This window comes from Rhea pennata, chromosome 1 (assembly GCF_028389875.1).
Source record: "Rhea pennata isolate bPtePen1 chromosome 1, bPtePen1.pri, whole genome shotgun sequence".
NCBI classification, from domain to species: Eukaryota; Metazoa; Chordata; class Aves; order Rheiformes; family Rheidae; genus Rhea; species Rhea pennata.
In genome coordinates, this window is record NC_084663.1 from 151,092,980 (window position 1) to 151,111,791 (window position 18,812).

At 37.1% G+C, this 18,812-nt stretch overlaps 1 protein-coding gene across 3 annotated transcripts in view; it reads left to right on the top strand.

Annotated features, from left to right (window-relative positions):
• The window catches only part of LOC134154973 (E3 SUMO-protein ligase RanBP2-like), a 35,617-nt gene that overhangs the window by 2,139 nt on the left and 14,666 nt on the right, over nucleotides 1-18,812 (top strand). For all 3 annotated transcript variants that reach the window (XM_062601652.1, XM_062601653.1, XM_062601655.1), the window contains exons 2-20: nucleotides 290-357; nucleotides 830-941; nucleotides 1,797-1,949; nucleotides 2,832-3,062; nucleotides 3,472-3,617; nucleotides 5,057-5,249; nucleotides 5,951-6,041; nucleotides 6,788-6,997; nucleotides 8,978-9,156; nucleotides 9,248-9,423; nucleotides 9,712-9,835; nucleotides 10,195-10,356; nucleotides 11,610-11,747; nucleotides 11,843-11,989; nucleotides 12,526-12,708; nucleotides 12,795-12,878; nucleotides 13,275-13,413; nucleotides 13,609-13,706; nucleotides 14,214-18,801. In XM_062601652.1, the coding sequence (XP_062457636.1) occupies nucleotides 290-357; nucleotides 830-941; nucleotides 1,797-1,949; nucleotides 2,832-3,062; nucleotides 3,472-3,617; nucleotides 5,057-5,249; nucleotides 5,951-6,041; nucleotides 6,788-6,997; nucleotides 8,978-9,156; nucleotides 9,248-9,423; nucleotides 9,712-9,835; nucleotides 10,195-10,356; nucleotides 11,610-11,747; nucleotides 11,843-11,989; nucleotides 12,526-12,708; nucleotides 12,795-12,878; nucleotides 13,275-13,413; nucleotides 13,609-13,706; nucleotides 14,214-18,801 (7,222 nt within the window). The remainder of the gene's footprint in view (nucleotides 1-289; nucleotides 358-829; nucleotides 942-1,796; nucleotides 1,950-2,831; nucleotides 3,063-3,471; nucleotides 3,618-5,056; nucleotides 5,250-5,950; nucleotides 6,042-6,787; nucleotides 6,998-8,977; nucleotides 9,157-9,247; nucleotides 9,424-9,711; nucleotides 9,836-10,194; nucleotides 10,357-11,609; nucleotides 11,748-11,842; nucleotides 11,990-12,525; nucleotides 12,709-12,794; nucleotides 12,879-13,274; nucleotides 13,414-13,608; nucleotides 13,707-14,213; nucleotides 18,802-18,812) is intronic.

The following is an 18,812-nucleotide window of genomic DNA, read 5'->3' on the forward strand; positions in this document are numbered from 1 at the left end:
TGCTACCAGGAGAAGTTTGTTGCTTGCTTTTAGTTGTTCACTCATAGCCTTATTTTTCCTGTTAATTGGCAAGGGCTACTAGTAAAAGACTGATTCTTTTTGGTCTTAATTCTGCATCTACAGGAAAAAGAAAAAATTCATCTATGAGGAATGGAGTTGAGCTGGTAACTAGTTATAAAACTCAGTCATCTAACAGTTTTGTGCCTTGCTAAAAGGGGAGGTCTTCATATTCAATAATTTTTAAGTACTGCTCATTTAAAACATGCCTATCCTCTTTTTCTCTCTTCAGAAATCGATGAAAGGATTCTTCTTTGCTAAACTGTATTATGAAGTAAAAGAATATGAGCTTGCTAAAAGGTAACATATATTGATGTAAGTTGTTCTATTTTCTAAAGCATATAACTTCTTTGCAAGAGAAAAGCTAAATGACTGAGTTAGGCCAGAGAAATCAGAATCAGTAGCATGCAGTTTTTAAAATAACAGTAAATGTGGGTATTGGCTGCCATGTAAATCTTTGTAAAATAGCTGTTTGAAAGAAAAATAGTTATGTGGCAGTGAAACTCTTCTGATTGAAATGGCTTTTATTCCACTGTATTATGTAATTCTTAAACTTTCTATGAACTGTGGCTTCTTGTAAGAAGTACAGTACTTACTGGAAATGAATAGCAACTTAATGTCTAAAAACAACGTAATAATTTTGTTCCTTCTTTTAAGATCCAGACTAGGGGCCAAGAACTTAATGTGGCTATACTTCCTGTACAGTGGATTAGACTAACACTATACCTGTTTTTTGGTGTAATCGATTAAGGTAACTGATTTTTCTCCATAGGTACATATCTACATATCTCAATGTACAAGAGAGAGATCCCAAAGCTCACAGGTTTCTTGGACAGCTTTATGAAGCTGAGGATAACATAGAAAAAGCTGTTGGGTGTTATAAGGTAATTACTACACTGACCCCTAATGTCCTGTTTTGTAATGGACCTTTTTTATCTTGTGCTGGACATCCTGAAACACACAGAAGAAAATCTATTTCTGGAGAAAGTGTGTTACGAAGTGTGTATGTAAAGTACTTTGCAAGAAGCAGCAGAAATTCTTCACTTGATATAATGTATTTTGACAGTATATTTTTAAGTTGTTTCTTTGTATTGTGTTCCATATCTGCTCTTTCAGTAACCTGCTGTTAAATTCCTCCCAAATCATATGTTGCTCCTTACCCTAAAGATCTGTGACATTTGTGGAATTCTATAATGTGGATTGTGATGACAGTAGGAATCTACTTGCTATGAAGACTGGAGACCTAGCATGTTCTCTTTTTAATTTAATTTTGATTAGGCAAGCATATAAACATAAAACTATCAATAAAGATGTCTTTGTTTGAAGATGTGCTCAAAAATCTCACTGCCAACACATCTTACTGAAATACTAAAGCATTTTGTGTGACTTAAAATTTGTTTATTTAAAAGTGTTCTCACACAGTCAGACAACAGATCTCATGCTCCTTTAGCCCAAGAATAGCAGTAGCTAATGGTTGACAAAGAGCAGGCTTTTGTGTTATACTTCTGTTATATTCTTCTGAATTCTGGCAGTTGTATTTAAATGTACTCTAAGCTAGCGGTGTCTTTTACTAAAGTAGGCTTTTTTTTGTTAGTGTGTTTTCTAAGTATATTTGATAGATATAACTAATTCAAATAACTGTATCCTTATTTTTTGATTTGAGTAATTTTCATTCCTGCTTTATATTACAATTTTTATCATGAGATTTTTTTTCTCTGTGTATGGGGGGGGAAAAATAGCGTTCTGTGGAGTTGAATCCAATGCAGAAAGATCTTGTACTGAAGATTGCGGAGTTACTGTGCAGTAACGACATTACTGATGGAAGAGCAAAATACTGGGTTGAGAGAGCTGCTAAACTCTTCCCTGGGAGTCCTGCTGTTTACAGATTGAAGGTAAATGCCAAATTCTAACCTCTGCTCCATGGCTTAACAAAACTTTCAGAATCTGACTCAAATGGTTTGTGTGTCATCTCATATTAAACTCTTTCTTATTGGCTGGATTATTTTAGGATTCTTGAATACTGAATTTATTAGATACTTCTTTCTTTGCAGTCTGGTGTTTTTTGTCTAGTTTTCCAGAAAACTTCAGCTAGAAATTTTCATACCGTTTTTAAGGCTTTGAGGTTAATCCTCTTCAAAAACACAAGATAACTCTATTAGTGATCAAATCGAAGAAGTTAAGACTAGATGAGCAATACTTAATCTTTCTTTTATGCAGCTGTTAGAAAGATAGCAGGGCTGTGAACTCTGACTTTCTTGCTTACTGCTGCCTTTTTTAAAATCTGATTTATGATTGACCTAACAGAATGTGGGAAATACTATAATTCTCAAGTGTCATGTAAATGCTGTCAGCTACACAGTCCCACCTTGGCACAGGGGTATTAGTTTCCTTGTATAGCTAGGCAGTAACTTTATTAAGGTCTTGGTTAGATTGTGGTATGTGTTTTGTTGTTTGTTTGTTTTTGTTTTTTTTAAACAAGCTAGCCTGTGGCAGGGTATGCTGCCTTTGAACAAAATGGTTTCACAAACATTACTTGCCATTTGTAAGAGGGAGAACTCTTCTGGGGATTTCTTTTTTTCTATTATAGACACCTTTATTTAAAAATATTTATGGGTTTTTATTCATCATACATTACATAAAAACTTTTCCTGCTGTAAAGCTTTTCAGACTGGCTTGAGTAACTATTCTACATAGGGGAGGAAATAAAGCTGGTAATATTGCTGAAAAGACTCATGTGAGATGAAATACTAACATGTTGCCTTCCTGTTTAATAGGAGCAGTTATTGGATTGTAAAGGTGAAGATGGATGGAATCAGCTTTTTGACTTGATTCAGGCAGAGCTCTATGCAAGACCAGATGATGTCTACATAAACATCAGACTAGTTGAGCTCTACCGTTCAAATAATAGATTCAGAGATGCTGTGCTTCATTGCCAGGAGGCAGAGAAGAAAATACCTTTACAGTCAAGCTTGGAATGGTGTACCTGTGTTGTAAAGACACTTGAGGTGTTTATTTATGATCCTATGATAATTTTCTTTTTAGTTAGGTTATATCTCTTAGTATCACTATGGTGATGGCTATGGTCAAGTGATTTAAATCCTTGAAATGAAAGTTCACAGAAACCAGCAGATTTACAAAATACTATTTTATTTTTCTTTTATACTGGAGTTTTCTTAAGGTTAAATCTTACAGAGCAAACAAGTTTCTAACTTAAAAAGCTGAGTTAAGCAGTTCCATGGGTGAGAGAATTGCTCAAACAAATGGTTCCCCTGGAGCTTTGTTACTGAAGAAAATGGTTAAGATTTCATCTGGGAGACTGGATTACACAGTAAATGCTACTGTGTTTTGGAGAGGTTTTGGTCTTGCCTTCATGGAAGGATGACTGATTCATATCATCTGAACCTTTTTCTTCAGGAATATCTGGAAACTATCCAAGACTCAGAGTCTGATAAAATTAATTGGAGATCCACCAAGAAGGATCTGTTGCTCGCCTATTCCAGCTTTGTCAAAATGACACTTTCTTCTAGAGATGTTCAAGAATGTAAAGAGTCACTTGAAAGGTATTGTTTGGACTTTGGGGGGAGGGGTGGAACGCAAGAGCAGATGGAATTATTTTTCTTGTTAGAATAGCACTGTTTTACTGGGTCACAGAACATATAACAGGCTTGCATTTCCCTACGTAACTCTTGGGAAGGGAGAGGAGATGCCCTATGCTAGTTGATATGAATAGTTCTCTATGAACCCAGAGTAACCTTCTGACTGAGAAGTAAGCTTTATTTGACCAAGGATATCAGTGAGTCAAATAACTCACTGACTATTCAATTAAAATTAATTTTCTTGTAAATGTACCTTCTTTTACTTCAGTAAGAGTAAGAGAATGCTATTCTACACCTGAGCAATAAACTAACTCATATTGCCAAGACAATAAAAAAAGCTCTCAAATTTTGTGTACTAGTTTTGTCTTAATTTAGGATAAGATAACCAGGACATACTAAAATAAGAGTTTTGGATGTATGTAGTATAATGGAGGGAATGTGGGGGGGAAGCCACTTGCGGTAAGAATGCTTTCCATCAGGAAGAACTGATGATGTTACAGGGCCAAATAAGCCAGCTGACTTTAAAGAAAGCTATCTTTGGCATGGTAGTACAAATCTAGAGTAGTACAAACTGTATCTGCGAGCCAATCCGTTGTTTAAGAGCTATATTCTTTTCCCTAGCGTTCTCACGCAATAGTTGTTAGGTTGTCTTTTGTCAAACAATATTCTTCCGTTTATTAATCTTAGCAAAGGTTAAGAATTCATGTATGAAGTAATACATATGGTGGATGAGGAATTTTAAATGCCATAGCTGTTTTTTGCCCTCAGTAATGTTAACCAAAGTACTTGCTGTTTCTTTTTCCCTGCCACTTTATTAGAACCCTTCAAGGTGATCACATATGAAGCACTTCTAAATGATGACACTGCCACCAGCCATCATAGTTTGTCAAATAATCCAAAGAATATATATATATTTTTTTATGATTGTTCTTTGTAAAGCATCTTCTGAAGAGAGCTTGTGTGCTAGTCTGCAGCTGCTCAGATTTCTGCAGTAGCTTTGAAGAGCCTGTGTAGCTGTTTTTCTGACAGGCAAAAGACAGCAAAAACAATGATAGCACCTTCTGCATGTCACTAGCTCAGTGGTAGTAAGTCTGTTCGTGTGGCCTGAGAGAATTACCTTGAAAGCTGCTGTGCAAAGATGTGCTGAGAAAGAGTAGGTCAAAAATATCTAGCAAAAATGCAATGTTTTACTTCAGTAAACTAAGTTGCAAGCTTTGGGAGTTTGAGAGCCAGTTATCCAACCTTTTTTAGTATGGTAGTAGTATACTGCTGCCTTAAGCTGCTGAGGCAGTAACCATTGACTCATGGAGTTGCTTGATTCACAGTTAAATAAATGTAATTGATAAGAACATCTGTGACTTTTTCTAGGACTCTATTTAGAATGAGTCTTCTTTACATTTTAGTTTTGATCATGTGCTTCAGTCAGTGAAACCATATGTGAATGGGACAGATGAGTTGTCTCTCACCTTCCTGGAAATGAAAGGACACTTCTACATGCATGCAGGAACTTTGTTACTCAAAATGGCCCAACACAGTGAAGCACAGTGGAGAGTTGTATCTGAACTGGCAGCACTGTGTTATCTGATAGCTTTCCAGGTAAGTCATTTTTCAGTTTATGCCTCTAGTTGATGCAGTTCTCATAGAGTAAGTGTTTTGTATGTTGAACTTTTGTATTCTTAAGATGAACTAGTGTTTGCATCTCTTTAGGAAGAGAAACTCTTGTTGCTCACCAAATCTTACTCTTTCAAAACTTCCTGGAAGGTACAAAAAGATTTGGATAGAGTAAGAGTTTATCTTCAACTGTTGCTCGTCAGAAGTAACTTGACTCTTAAAAGCTAAGAAATGTATTTCTTACAGTCTATCCCCTTTTCTGTCATACAGTTGAAAACTGTATTGACTATTTTGCTTATTACTGTAGGGAGGGAAGGGAACAAACTGAATGGCCTCCATACACTTATTGTGTAGACAGATAGAACTAAAAAAACATAGAACTGAAAAATTCATGCCTTAGGAAATAAAAATGATTGTCCTTTTACACCACTGCATGCATTCTAGGCATTGCTTTTTCTTGTGCAAACGTGATTTTATTTGCAGTAGTTGTAGCTGCTCAGCTTGTGTGTTTCAGGGATGCCTGAAATACTTTCAAATATATTGGTATGTTTTTCTCTGAAGCTCTGTTATCTTAAAACAAAGAAACAAGTTTCTTTTTAACACTAATTTGAATTATCTGCTTTTACAATGATGAAGCTATAGCAATTTCTTTCCAAGACAATGTATTTTTTTCTTGATTTCACCAGGTTCCTAAACCAAAATCAAAACTAATAAAGGGGGATCAAACTGGACAAGATATGCTGGAAATGTTGGCCTGTGATCGAAAAAGCCAGTCTGGTAAAAATAAATAAATAAAAATACATTTAGCCTTATTAACACTTAAGAATTCTTAAGTGGCTTATTAAAGAATAAATTCATTATCTTGAAGTGTACTGTTTCTCCTGTTCGGCATGCTGGTAGGTTGTATTCTTTTTCTTTGAGACTTTTTTTTAATGTCTTTAGGACATTTTTCAAGTTTAAATGCAAGTTAGAATTCTATTTTCATGATGTTTTTACCTGCTAGAAATGGTTTCTGCCTGCTGACCCTATTTTGTCAGTATTTCTAGTCCTGAGAGTAAACAAACCTTATTACTGTTTGCCTGTCCTTTCCATTTTCTTATTCACTGTTCATTAGTCTTGTATTTTTGTTGCCAAGTATAGACAGTTTTTCTTAGACCACACTCTTCTGTGGGGCCTACATAAAATAATACTCTGGACATGAGGCTGAATTCTTTTGGACAGACATCTAGTAAGACAGACTTACGTTGAAGACAGTTGTAGTGCCCCTAGAATAATTAAAAAAATATATATATTTTCCTGAAGAACTAGATTTACAAATGCTTTGGGATTGGTGTCTCCAAACGCTTGGAAAGCGTACCTGCTGAAACACTGAACTAATTACAGGGACAATGTAATTTACCAGTTTGGTTTCACAAGAGAAAGAGTTGGTTCCCCTCTTTAGTGGCAGTCCAGTGTATCAGATATTACTATCTTGAATAAATGAGTGAACTTAATTAATGTGAAGTGATATTATTGCTTTCTAGGTCACATGCTGCTGAACTTAAGCCATGGCAAGCAAGACTTCTTTAAAGAGATTGTGGAATCTTTTGCAAATAAAAGTGGTCAATCTACGTTGTTTGATGCCCTCTTTGAGAGTGGAGTTTCTAAGGAGAGATCTTTTCTTGGCACAGATGATATTGGAAATGTCAGTACACAAGCACCAGAACAAATGGAACTTGCTAGATATGATATTGGTAAGAAGTGTTGCTTTCTGAAAGCTGCCATACTGCAGTGCTCTGTACCAAAATTCTTCCAGAAATACTTCATACTGCAACAACAGATGAATACTTGTCTGAAGTTGTTCTAAACTTTCAAGGCAAGACTTAAAACTTACTGCAAAGTAAAGAAGTGCTTCTTGAATATGTTCTAAGATTTTTATAGAATTCATTAGCTTCACATTTTTGCTAAAAATGCTCACTTACTGGGCTGAATACAATGGGGATGGAAGGGGAAGCAAGTCTGAGCACTCCCTCAGAAGCTAAGGAGCTGATGGCTTGGGCACTCAGGTGAACACTACTTGATGTTTGGCAAACTTGGGGTTTTAATCTCCTAGAAGTGAAAGTAGGAAGCTTAATGCTCAATAGTCTGTGGAATGTCTTTGGCTGCCTCTACTGAGAGTTAAGTGTTTGCCTGCCTTACTGCAGTGCAGGCTGTTTAGTTAGTTCATGTAAACTAATCTAAATTCCATACTTTACTATGACCTGATTAGGTAATTAATCTCTGTACTTAGCAATACCATTTGACAGTACCTGTTACTCTTTAGATCAGAACAGCAGGGATTGAGTTAAATTGTTTGTCCCTACAATTTTTAATCTCTTGTAACGAAATAGCACAATCCTTAGATTTTCTGCCAGCTGGCCTTCCCTCCATCCTCTCACCAAAAATCTGCTAAAACAAACCCTAAGTACCAGTATAGGCTATATGTTATTAGTAATATTAGAGGAAGTTCTGATGGTTGGCTGCAGTCTGTGCTGTGAGGAGGGGCTCTCCCTCTTCTGGCTCCTTCCAGTGTGACTGAATTCAGAAGAAGATGATATGAAAAAAGTTCCACTTCTGCCCTTGTAGTTTCTGTGAGAGGCAATATTGTTACACCTGTCTTCTAGGAATTGGTCTTATAACCCTTTCCCTGTTTCCACACTAGCTTCTAGTCTGCTCACCTCTTTCAGTCACTGCTACCTGCTTAGTTTTCTGTGTTTGTAAACCAGTAAGTGTTATTTGGAAGGCAGGCATATCTTTGCTTGTAACCCGCGGGTCATGTGCATAAAAATAAAGTAACCCTGTGAAGAGTAATAAACTAGTAAAATATTTTATAAGCATGACTGAGGGTTAGGTCTGGTTTGGATTTTCTGTATAATAAGGCCTGAGTGCTAGTAGCGTCTTCCTCTTAACTGTCAGTTTTCAGAAATGTTTAGACTATCAGATCTGTCTGAAACTAGCTAACAGGCTCAAAAGCCAGTAGAGAAGAATAGACATATAAGCAATAAGTCCTTTCTTAAAAGAGAAACTAAAATATTCAGCAACTGTGGATAATGTTCATACTACTGTAGCCTAAGCAGTTTGTATTATTTTGTATGTGTAATATGCACAAGTCTTTATTTTCTTTACACACAGGCTAAAAATATAAGTGCAGTGACTTTTTTTGTTACATTTTAGCAGAATAGAAAAAAAGAGACCAACTTCAAAGTATAACTCAAGTGTTCGAATTTAACTTTGCTAAAGATGTAAATCTTAGGTGTATTACTGACTTAGAAAAACTGAAGTGTTCCTCCATATAACATTACCTTAAAACAAAGAGATTACTATTTCAAATTCCGAGAGAGTTAGTAGAGACTTTTTTTACACTGTGTCCATTCTTTGCGTGGACAAAAAAGTTCTTAAGTGCATTCCTATGAAGTGGATGCTGCTACTGCTGAAGATAGTTGTATAATACTAACAGGTGCGAAAATGTCATATCTGATTTGAAGGATGGTAACTCTTAAAAAAAAAAAATCTTATTTCCGCCTTTTAGTTAAATGAAGACAAAAAGGTAGGGAGAAAGCACTGAGATGCTTCTTGGTGAGATGGACAGTTAAAACTTCATCACTTCTACGTAATGAAACCTATCCTTGATCAGATCACTGTTCTTCTGACTTGGATGCAGATGTTTACTTCCTATAACTTTTGTTTTTACGTAGGTGCTGTTCGGATGCACAATGGTAGTCTCCAACACCTTGTATGGCTTGGCTTGCAATGGAAGTCTATGTCAGTCTTGCCTGCAATACGCAAATGGTTAAAACAGCTCTTTCACTTGCCCCAAGAAACATCAAGACTTGAAACAAATGCTCCTGAATCTATTTGTCTGTTGGACCTCGAAGTAAGGAAACTTTCAAAGTCCTGAAATGTACTAACTATACAATTCAAGTTTTTCCTTATTTAATACCATCAATTTGTTTGTACAAAAACAGGTGTTTCTACTTGGGGTGGTATTCACTAGCCACTTGCAACTACAAGAGAAGTTTAATACTCACTACAGTGTACATCAGCCTCAATTCTTACCACTGCCAGTGTGCAAACAGCTCTATACTGAAAGGCAAAGATCCTGGTGGGAAGCAGTTCGTACTCTTATTCACAAAAAAACAATGTAAGACTTTTTTCAGTTTGGAAGTACTTAATTATGCCTTTAGATAGTTTCTGTCAGAGCATCTTGAATTAGTTCCCATAGATTCTTGTTCAAAAAAAACCAAATCTTTTTAATTTTGGATATTGGAATTTTGTAGGAGGAGGAGTCAAGATACGCTTGATTGTATTTCATAGTGTATTTTTAAACTAGAGGTGTTTAGGACTAAAACTACTGTGTATATCTGTCAATCAAATGACATATGAATTGAAATCAAGATGGTAATCAAGCAATGTTTCTTTCAATATTCAGACCAGGAACAGCAGCAAAACTGAGGCTTCTAGTACAGCATGAAATAAGTACTCTGCGAGCATTGGGGAAACATGGCCTTCAACCTGCCTTAATTATACACTGGGCAAAAAGCCTGCAAAAAATAGTAAGCTGATGCTATTATTTTAAAATATATTAAAGTTTGTTTTGTCTTTCATGTTCTAAACTGAATAGACTGAGTAAATAAAAGCAGAAGGGAATACATTGTTTGAAAATTACTGTGTACTTGGTCAGGTGAATTTGTTGCTCTAATCAGCATATCAAGTATTCTCCCTCTTAGAAAATATTCTCATTTTTATCTGTATGGTGCTATATACAGTTCTGTAAAGAAGCTTACCTCAGGTGCCAGAGAAACACCTTTGGAACATTTCTTAAAAACAGCTGTATTGGAGAAGGAATCTGTATGAATGTGTTTGACTTAAATTGCTTGGAATACATGTACTTTGTTTCCCCCTCCTTTAACAGGGCACTAGCCTTAACTCTTTCTATGACCAGAAGGAGTATATTGGACGAAGTGTTTACTACTGGAAGAAAGTGTTGCCTATGCTGGAAACTATCAAAAAGAAAAGAAGTATTCCTGAACCTACTGATCCTCTTTTCAAACACTTCCATAGTGTAGACATTCAGGTACAAATTGTTTAAACTGCCACTGAAGTAACAGGAGTCCGTGTCACTAGCTTACATAGATATTTTGATTTCTTGGTTGTGCAAGTCTATGCTGTTATTACTGCTGTAAAGTTGTTAGTGTTGAGATTTAGTACTGTAAGATTTCCTGGTTAGTCTAAGGCTTTCTTCTAACACTTCTTTTAAAATACTCTTCTATAGATGCTTCAAGTATCCTTGAAAATAAGGATAGGAAAATACTGTGCGCTTCCAGAGTTAGAAATTAATTCAACATTTTTATTACTAATACTTGAAGATTACATGAAAGTCAACATACCAACAGTTCACATAATTTAGTCTTGCCAAATAAGAAAAAACAAGTGATGTGAGAAACTGCTGTGGGATGGAGTTCTTCATAGCAAACATCTTAAGACTGATTTTTTTTTTCCTAATATAGAAGATATCTACAAGATAGATTAGCGAAGCTATAGCTATTTTTTAGCTATGTGGTACTTACATAAATTAGTTCTTTTTTTTTTAAAAAATCTATTAAGATACCTATTTGGATGCTATTTGCAAGGTTAACATACCCTGAAAAAATGTAGCATGTATGTGACAAACTGCTGACATAAAATCAGCGTTACCTGGTTCAGTTTGTTTCACGTTAACAGTTCTTGTTGCTGCTTCAGGAAGACTGCACTCTAATCTTCCAGAAGATGACAAGTATGAAGCAAGTCCTAAACTTTTTAGTTACACCATGTATTCCTGTGTATTGCACCAGAGAGCAAAACCTATAGCTGTGCCTCTCATACTTTAGCATGTTTCTATTCTTATGCATCTGTGAAATTTTAGCAGTAGTGGTCCATATAAAAATGGATATCTTAATTCGTTTTCCAGATGTGTTCATGTAACTGTGCATCAAGTTTGCCTAGAACCTGTCTGATGAGCCTAAGCTGTCAGCTTGGTTATCTTGTACAAGATTTCTAGTTTTTCAGTTATTGCAGTCTAGAATTACAGCATGCAAACTTCATTGCTTTAGGTTTTTATTTAAAAACAGTCTGATAAAGGGGAGCAATATGTTGTAATTTTAAAGCAGTGTGTCTCAATGACACTGAAATCTCTCAGTATCGACTCTTTTTAAAAAGAATTTCTGCTATATTAAAGAAAAGTCAGTACTACCGTCTGTTTCTCTGCTTCCTTTGATTATGTAGTGGATGTCAACATGCATTGCCTCTTTCAGGGATATGTTAAGTATAAGTTGTCTTCTTCCTCTGTAGGTCTCCCAGGTTGCAGAGTATGAAGAGGAGGCACATATAGTGTTTGCAATGTTGGATGCAGTTGATGGCAAAACTGACGATGCTTTGTTAGCATTTGAAGCTATTAAGAATGTGGTTTCATACTGGAATCTTGCCTTGGTAACTTCATCAGTTGCATTTCTGTAACAGTGCTTTATTTTCTTTCGTTGTGTTCTGACTCATCCTAATTAACTGAAACTGCATCTTGCTGCTAGATCTTCCAAAGAAAGGCAGAAGAAATTGAGAATGATGCCATGTCTCCAGAAGAACAAGAAGAACACAAAAGCTATCTTCTTAGAAGTAGGAATTACCTAATAAAGATCATGGATGAAAGCTTCTTGGATACCTCAGTAATAGAGAAAGTAAGTAGTTTCTGCTTAGAAGTTGTTTCAAGAGATGCATTGCCTTAGGCTACTGTTTCAAAGTTAAATTGTTTGCATTCATGTCAATATTTTTGAAGGACAAGAGGAAAAGGAAAACAACTATTTTTAGATCAGACCTTGCTTTAGGTCAGGTTAAACTCAGTTTCTTCTCTTAAGGCAGATGACCTGCTTAAAAACACATAAGTGGGCTGAAACTTGGGGAAATAGACTTCAGTCTGTAACATACAGATCCAGAGGTATTCTGACTTTACTCTGTGAATGACAGCAGTAATATAAGCAAATAGTTTTTTGCCACTGTCTTTTTACACAGCTTGATAATTTCCAAAAAGAATTAATAAAATATCTGTGTATTATTTTTACATTAATCTTAACAGATTTAAGCCTTTTCTGGAGGAAAAAAAATGCTATTTATATAATCAAAGCATTGTGAATTGTTCAACTAGAGTTCAGAATGTAGTCTGTTCTGCACTAAGGAAGAATTTTAACTGTGACTTGTGGTTTGAATACTTTTCTAGCTGCCAGTGTCTATAGAAACTGTTAAGGAAATGCTGGATACAGTGATCCAGGAACTTGGAGAGAATGGTGAAGAGGGAAGTTTGGCCTTCAGAAGTGATATGTCACAAGCTGTAGATTCAGAGATCAGACATTCTACTCCACCACCAACCAAGTTCTCTCTATCACCAACTAAAAGCTATAAGGTACATCGTCCAACTAATATTTCGTGGATGTGTTATGTTAGATTAAAAAGTCATGAGGTTCAACTAAGTATTCTCTTCTTTTCCAGTTTTCTCCTAAAACACCTCCTCGATGGGCAGAAGATCAAAAATCTATACTTCAAATGATCTGTCAGCAAGTTGAAGCTTTAAAGGTGAATGATTCCGTTTGTCATAACAGTTACTGAAAAACAGTTGGCCTTTTTGTTACAATAGGAACTTAGTGATACTATTATCAGTTACCTTTCGGTTGCTAGACTGCAACTTAAATCACTGGAATTATCCTCTGTAAGCAATCTGTAATTTGTGTTGCATAAAAATGCTGATTTGAGTTCTTGGCCCTTTGGTTCTGAATTTTGACTTTGACTTCAGAAAGGTCTTAACATTTCCTGTTGCACAGTTACTGAATTATTCCAGCAGCTGCCTGTTAATTTGCAGAGCTTGAATGTCTTTTCTATTTTTTTTAAATAGATGGCTCCTTATAGTTTCTTGTACAAATATGTATGAAATACACCATTATACTAGTTTAATTGGAATACTTGTCTTGACAGAATGAGATGCAAGAAATGAAACTTAACAATTCCAACTCAAATGTGCCATCTCATCGCTGGCCTTCTGAAAGCTTTGGAACAGATACAATGTCAGATGGTTATCAGAGAGCACAAAATCTTCATGAAGCTCCGTTAACAGGTAGGTTGTTGCTGAATTTTTGTTTAAAACTAACTTTCAAACATGTTAATCAGTTTAAATACTGTGTAAATGTTTTAAGAGTTCTCTTAAATTTTTAATTGTGATTGATTAGGAGGAACCCATTTCAAAAACAAAACAAAAACAAAACAAAACAAAAAAAATGTATGCAAACCGTTTTCTTGCTCTTCCTTTTAGTTGCTACCACTGGCCCATCTGTTTATTATAGCCAGACACCTGCCTATAACTCTCAGTATCTTCTGAGAACAGCTGCAACTAATGTAACACCAACAAAGGTGAGGACAAATTTCTCTACTTAAACTACTTTCAGTGACCTAGTAAAATCTACTGATTTCAACTCTATGTAGTTGGATGTAATTGCAATTCCTTAAATAATATTTATTATATCTGGAGACTGCTAGGGATAAACAATTGAGTTTTTTTCAGCTTAAGCTCTGAAATATAAGGCTGGGAGGAACAACCAACAGAATGTCTGTAATGTGTTAACAGATGTCCCCTGTGAGGTATGCACTTAATACTTTTTCCTCAAAGTATTGAAGAAGAGAATGACATTTCTGAGATTTGTTTTATAAATAAATCTGTGTATCTTTTGCTTCCCCCCCCCGCTTCAGCACTTGTTCATATGCCATTCTCAACATTTAAACTAAAAATTAAAGTACATGCTGCTTTTAAAAGCACATATTTCTGTTATAGGGGATCTAGCAAAATACAACCTTGCTTTCTGTATGTTACCATAATAAAGAAAGTAATTGTGAATTATTTTGTTCTGTTTTGTTTTTAAGGCTCCTGTCTATAGCATGAATCGACTCACACCTCAGCAACACATATACGCTTATCAACAACCAATGCATACACCACCTCTGCAAAACACTTCTGCTTGTATGTTTTCTCAAGAAATATATGGCACACCCTTGCGTTTTGATTCTCCTGCTACTGGGCTCATTTCTCCTCGTGGGGGTGATGATTACTACAACTACAGTGTTCCACAAGCAAGTGCAAATCCTCCACTGCCTGAACCAGGCTATTTTACAAAGCCATCAATTGCACCTCCATCTTTAAAGCTTGCAGAATCAAAAGTGATAGAATTTGGGAAATCTAAATTTGGACAGCCGGTAACAGCAGAAGGAGCAAAGCCCTCTCTGCCAACACCAGCGCAGTCAAGTCAGTCAGCAACTTTTAAATTCAACACCAACTTCAAGTCTAACGATGGAGATTTCACCTTTTCTTCTCCTCAAGTTGCGACACAGCCTGCTAATGCAGCTTTTAACAGTAGTGAAAGCCTCTTGGGTCTTCTGACATCTGATAAACCTTTACAAGATGATAGGTACACGGAACAAAAGACAGTTCATGATCACACAACTAGTCAAAGAAATGCCTTCAATTTTGGCAGTAAACATATTCCAGGCATCTCTTTCACAGAAAGCATGGGACAAAATGCACACAAAAACTTGGGTTTTGAAAAGAGTGATATGTTTAGTTTCCAGGAACCAAAACCAGCATTTGGTACTCCAAATTCAGATTTGGCTAATAGAAGTCATGAAATGGAGGGAGGAAGCACTCATGGTGGCGATGATGATGATGATGGTCCTCATTTTGATCCTGTGGTGCCACTCCCTGACAAGATTGAGGTAAAGACAGGTGAAGAAGATGAAGAAGAATTCTTCTGCAACAGAGCCAAGCTCTTCCGTTTTGATGCAGAATCTAAAGAATGGAAGGAAAGGGGTATAGGGAATGTGAAAATACTGAGGCATAAAGTATCTGGCAAATTTCGTCTCTTAATGAGACGGGACCAAGTATTGAAAATCTGTGCAAATCACTACATAAATACTGATATGAAATTAGCCCCAAACGCTGGGTCAGACAAGTCATTTGTATGGCATGCTTTAGATTATGCGGATGAGATGCCGAAACCTGAGCAGCTTGCAATTCGATTTAAAACACCAGAAGAAGCGATGGCTTTCAAAAACAAATTTGAAGAGACACAGGATATTTTAAGGACTTCAGGATCAAATGTTGACACTTCTGTAACTCAGAGTAGTGGGACTACAAGAGAAACAACAAATCAGGGTGTCAAGGATTCTAGCAAATTGGCTTCTGGGACCCTGAACTTTGGATTTCAGTTGACAAAAGATGGAGTGAGTAGTGAACCTGATAGCAAAGGCAGCTTTACGGCTGCATCAACAGTGTCTGCTCCTGCCACTTTTTCCTTTGGAAAGGATGCCCCACCGACCTATTCTTCTGGTGGGTTTGAACAATCTATGCTGAAGAAGGATCAATGGGTGTGTAAAATATGCTTAGTTCCAAATGAAAAAACTGTGAAGAATTGTGTATCATGCCAAACTCCAAATCCAGATGTCAAGGAAATACATGGCACCCCATTAGCTGAACCTGCTACAAGTTTCAAAGCCAGTGGTGACACTGTGCAGGACAAATTTACATCTGCTTTTGCTAAAAAGGAAGGCCAGTGGGACTGCAACGTCTGTTTAGTAAGGAATGAGCCCACTGCCTCTAAATGTGTTGCCTGCCAGAATCCAAGCAAAAATAATGCAGCAGTATTGGCTCAAAAATCCTTTAAATTTGGTCAGGGAGATGGTTCAAAAGCTATTCAAAATGACTTGGGAGCTGCATTTTCTAAAAAGGAAGGTCAGTGGGACTGCACTGTGTGTCTAGTCCGAAATGAAGCCAGTGATGTAACCTGTCGTGCTTGTCGGAATCCTAACTCGCCAGGTCAACCAAATGTGCCTACACCAGCTGTTCAGGCATCCACTGCTCCTAGGTTTGGTTCCATTGCTGATGCAAGTAAGCCACAGAAAAATGGATTTGAAGGACTTTTTACTAAAAAGGAAGGGCAATGGGATTGTAATACATGTTTGGTAAGAAATGAAGGCTCTTCTCAAGCATGTGTAGCTTGCCAAGCACCAAATCCATCTGGTAAGCCTGCTGGTGATACTCCATCAACTTCTGCTTTTGACTTTAAAAGCAAATTATCTGAACCTGCCAGAGGACAATTGGGAACAGGTTTTAAGTGTGATTTCTTTGAAAAAAGCTTTAATTTTGGTCATTCAGAGCAAGGCAAGACACCATCATTTACATTTCAGATTCCTTCTGATACTGAAGCCAAAACTGCAAAGGAAGGGTTTAACTTTTCAATGCCAGTGCCTGCAGATGGATTTAAATTTGGCATACAGGAGTCCAGTAAAAATACCGCTAAGAAAGATGATCCATCAAAGGAGTGTACAACTGGCTTCTTAAAAAGCATTGATGAAAAAGACAAAAAGGAGATGCCTCCAGACAGCGGAACTAGCATCCAACCTCAAGAAACAGCAAACAAGGAGGGAGGTGACTTTGTTTTTGGGCAAAATAGCAGCACTTTTACTTTTGCTGAGCTTGCAAAAAATACTCCTGGGGAAGGGTTTCAATTTGGCAAGAAAGATCCTAATTTCAAAGGCTTTTCAGGAGCAGGTGAAAAGCTGTTTTCTTCACAGACTTCTAAAATGGATCACAAAGCAAGCACCTCTGACCTTGGTGAGAAGGATGATGATGTGTATAAGACAGAGGATAGTGATGATATCCATTTTGAACCTATTGTTCAGATGCCTGATAAAGTAGAGCCATTTACAGGAGAGGAAGATGAGAAGATGCTATACTCGCAAAGAGTAAAGCTGTTCAGATTTGATCCAGAAACAAGCCAGTGGAAAGAACGAGGGGTGGGCAACTTGAAGATTCTTAAAAATGAAGTTAATGGCAAAGTAAGAATATTAATGCGACGTGAGCAGGTACTGAAGGTGTGTGCAAATCACTGGATAACAACTACCATGAACTTGAAACCACTGTCTGGCTCGGACAAAGCGTGGATGTGGATGGCTAGTGACTTCTCTGATGGTGATGCAAAGCTAGAGCAGCTGGCAGCAAAATTCAAGACGCCAGAGCAGGCTGAGGAGTTCAAAGAGAAGTTTGAAGAATGTCAGAGGCTGCTACTAGATATACCACTGCAGACACCACATAAACTTGTTGATACAGGTAGGACAGCTCAACTTATACAGAAAGCAGAAGAAATGAAGAGTGGATTGAAAGATCTCAAAACGTTTCTGACAGATGATAAAACTAAGTTGACAGAAGAGGAAAATGCAAACTCTGTTTCTGCCAACAGTGCTTCTGATCTGATTATAAAGCCACATGCTGAAAGTACTGGGCCTACTCTGGAATGGGATAACTATGATTTGCGTGAGGAAGCGTTGGATGACAGTATAAGTAGCTCTGTATATGCATCGCCTCTTGCAAGCAGCCCTGTTAGGAAAAATCTGTTTAGATTTGGAGAGTCTACCACAGGTTTTAATTTCAGTTTCAAATCTGCCTTGAGTCCCTCCAAATCTCCTGCCAAGCAGAACCAGAGCAGAACATCTGTGGGCACAGATGAAGATTCTGATGTTACTCAAGAAGAGGAAAGAGATGGGCAGTACTTTGAACCTGTGGTACCTCTGCCTGACCTTGTGGAAGTGACCAGTGGTGAGGAAAATGAGCAAGTTGTCTTCAGTCACAGAGCTAAACTCTACAGATATGACAAAGATGCTAATCAGTGGAAAGAGAGAGGTATTGGGGATATCAAGATATTACAGAACTATGACAACAAACAAGTGCGTATAGTAATGAGAAGGGACCAGGTACTAAAACTCTGTGCCAATCATAGAATAACGCCGGATATGAATATGCAGCAAATGAAAGGAACTGATAGAGCATGGGTATGGACTGCATGTGACTTTTCAGATGGGGAAAGGAAGGTAGAACTTCTAGCTGTGCGATTCAAGCTACAAGATGTTGCAGACTCGTTTAAGCAAATTTTTGAAGAAGCAAAGCATGCCCAAGAGAGAGACACACTCATAACGCCTCTTTCTTCCCGGGCCAATACACCTAAAGAATCTCCATGTGGTAAAACTGCTGTAGCTGTACTAGAAGAAACTACTAGAGAAAGAACTGACCTAAGCCATGATGATGATGGTTCCGATGTAACTGTAGAGGCCTCAGAGGTATCCAGCGCTTCTGAAACACCAACAAAAACAGTGGTTTCTCCTCCAAAGTTTGTATTTGGCTCCGAGTCTGTCAAGAGTATTTTCAGTAATGAAAAGTCGAAGACATTCACATTTGGAAATACTTCGGCTACCGGTTCCCTCTTTGGTTTCAGCTTTAATCCTCCAAAAAAAAGTGAAGGCAATATTCCAATGTCTCAGAACACAGCGCAGAAAGAACTGGAGGCAGCTGAACCACTGAAAAGCAGTAGTGGTCATCAAAAGCCACTGGACAGCAAGGTAGACAACTTGGCTACTTCAGCACAGGATGCACCCTCTAACTTCTCATTTAGAATTCTGGAAAAAGGTAAGTGTTAA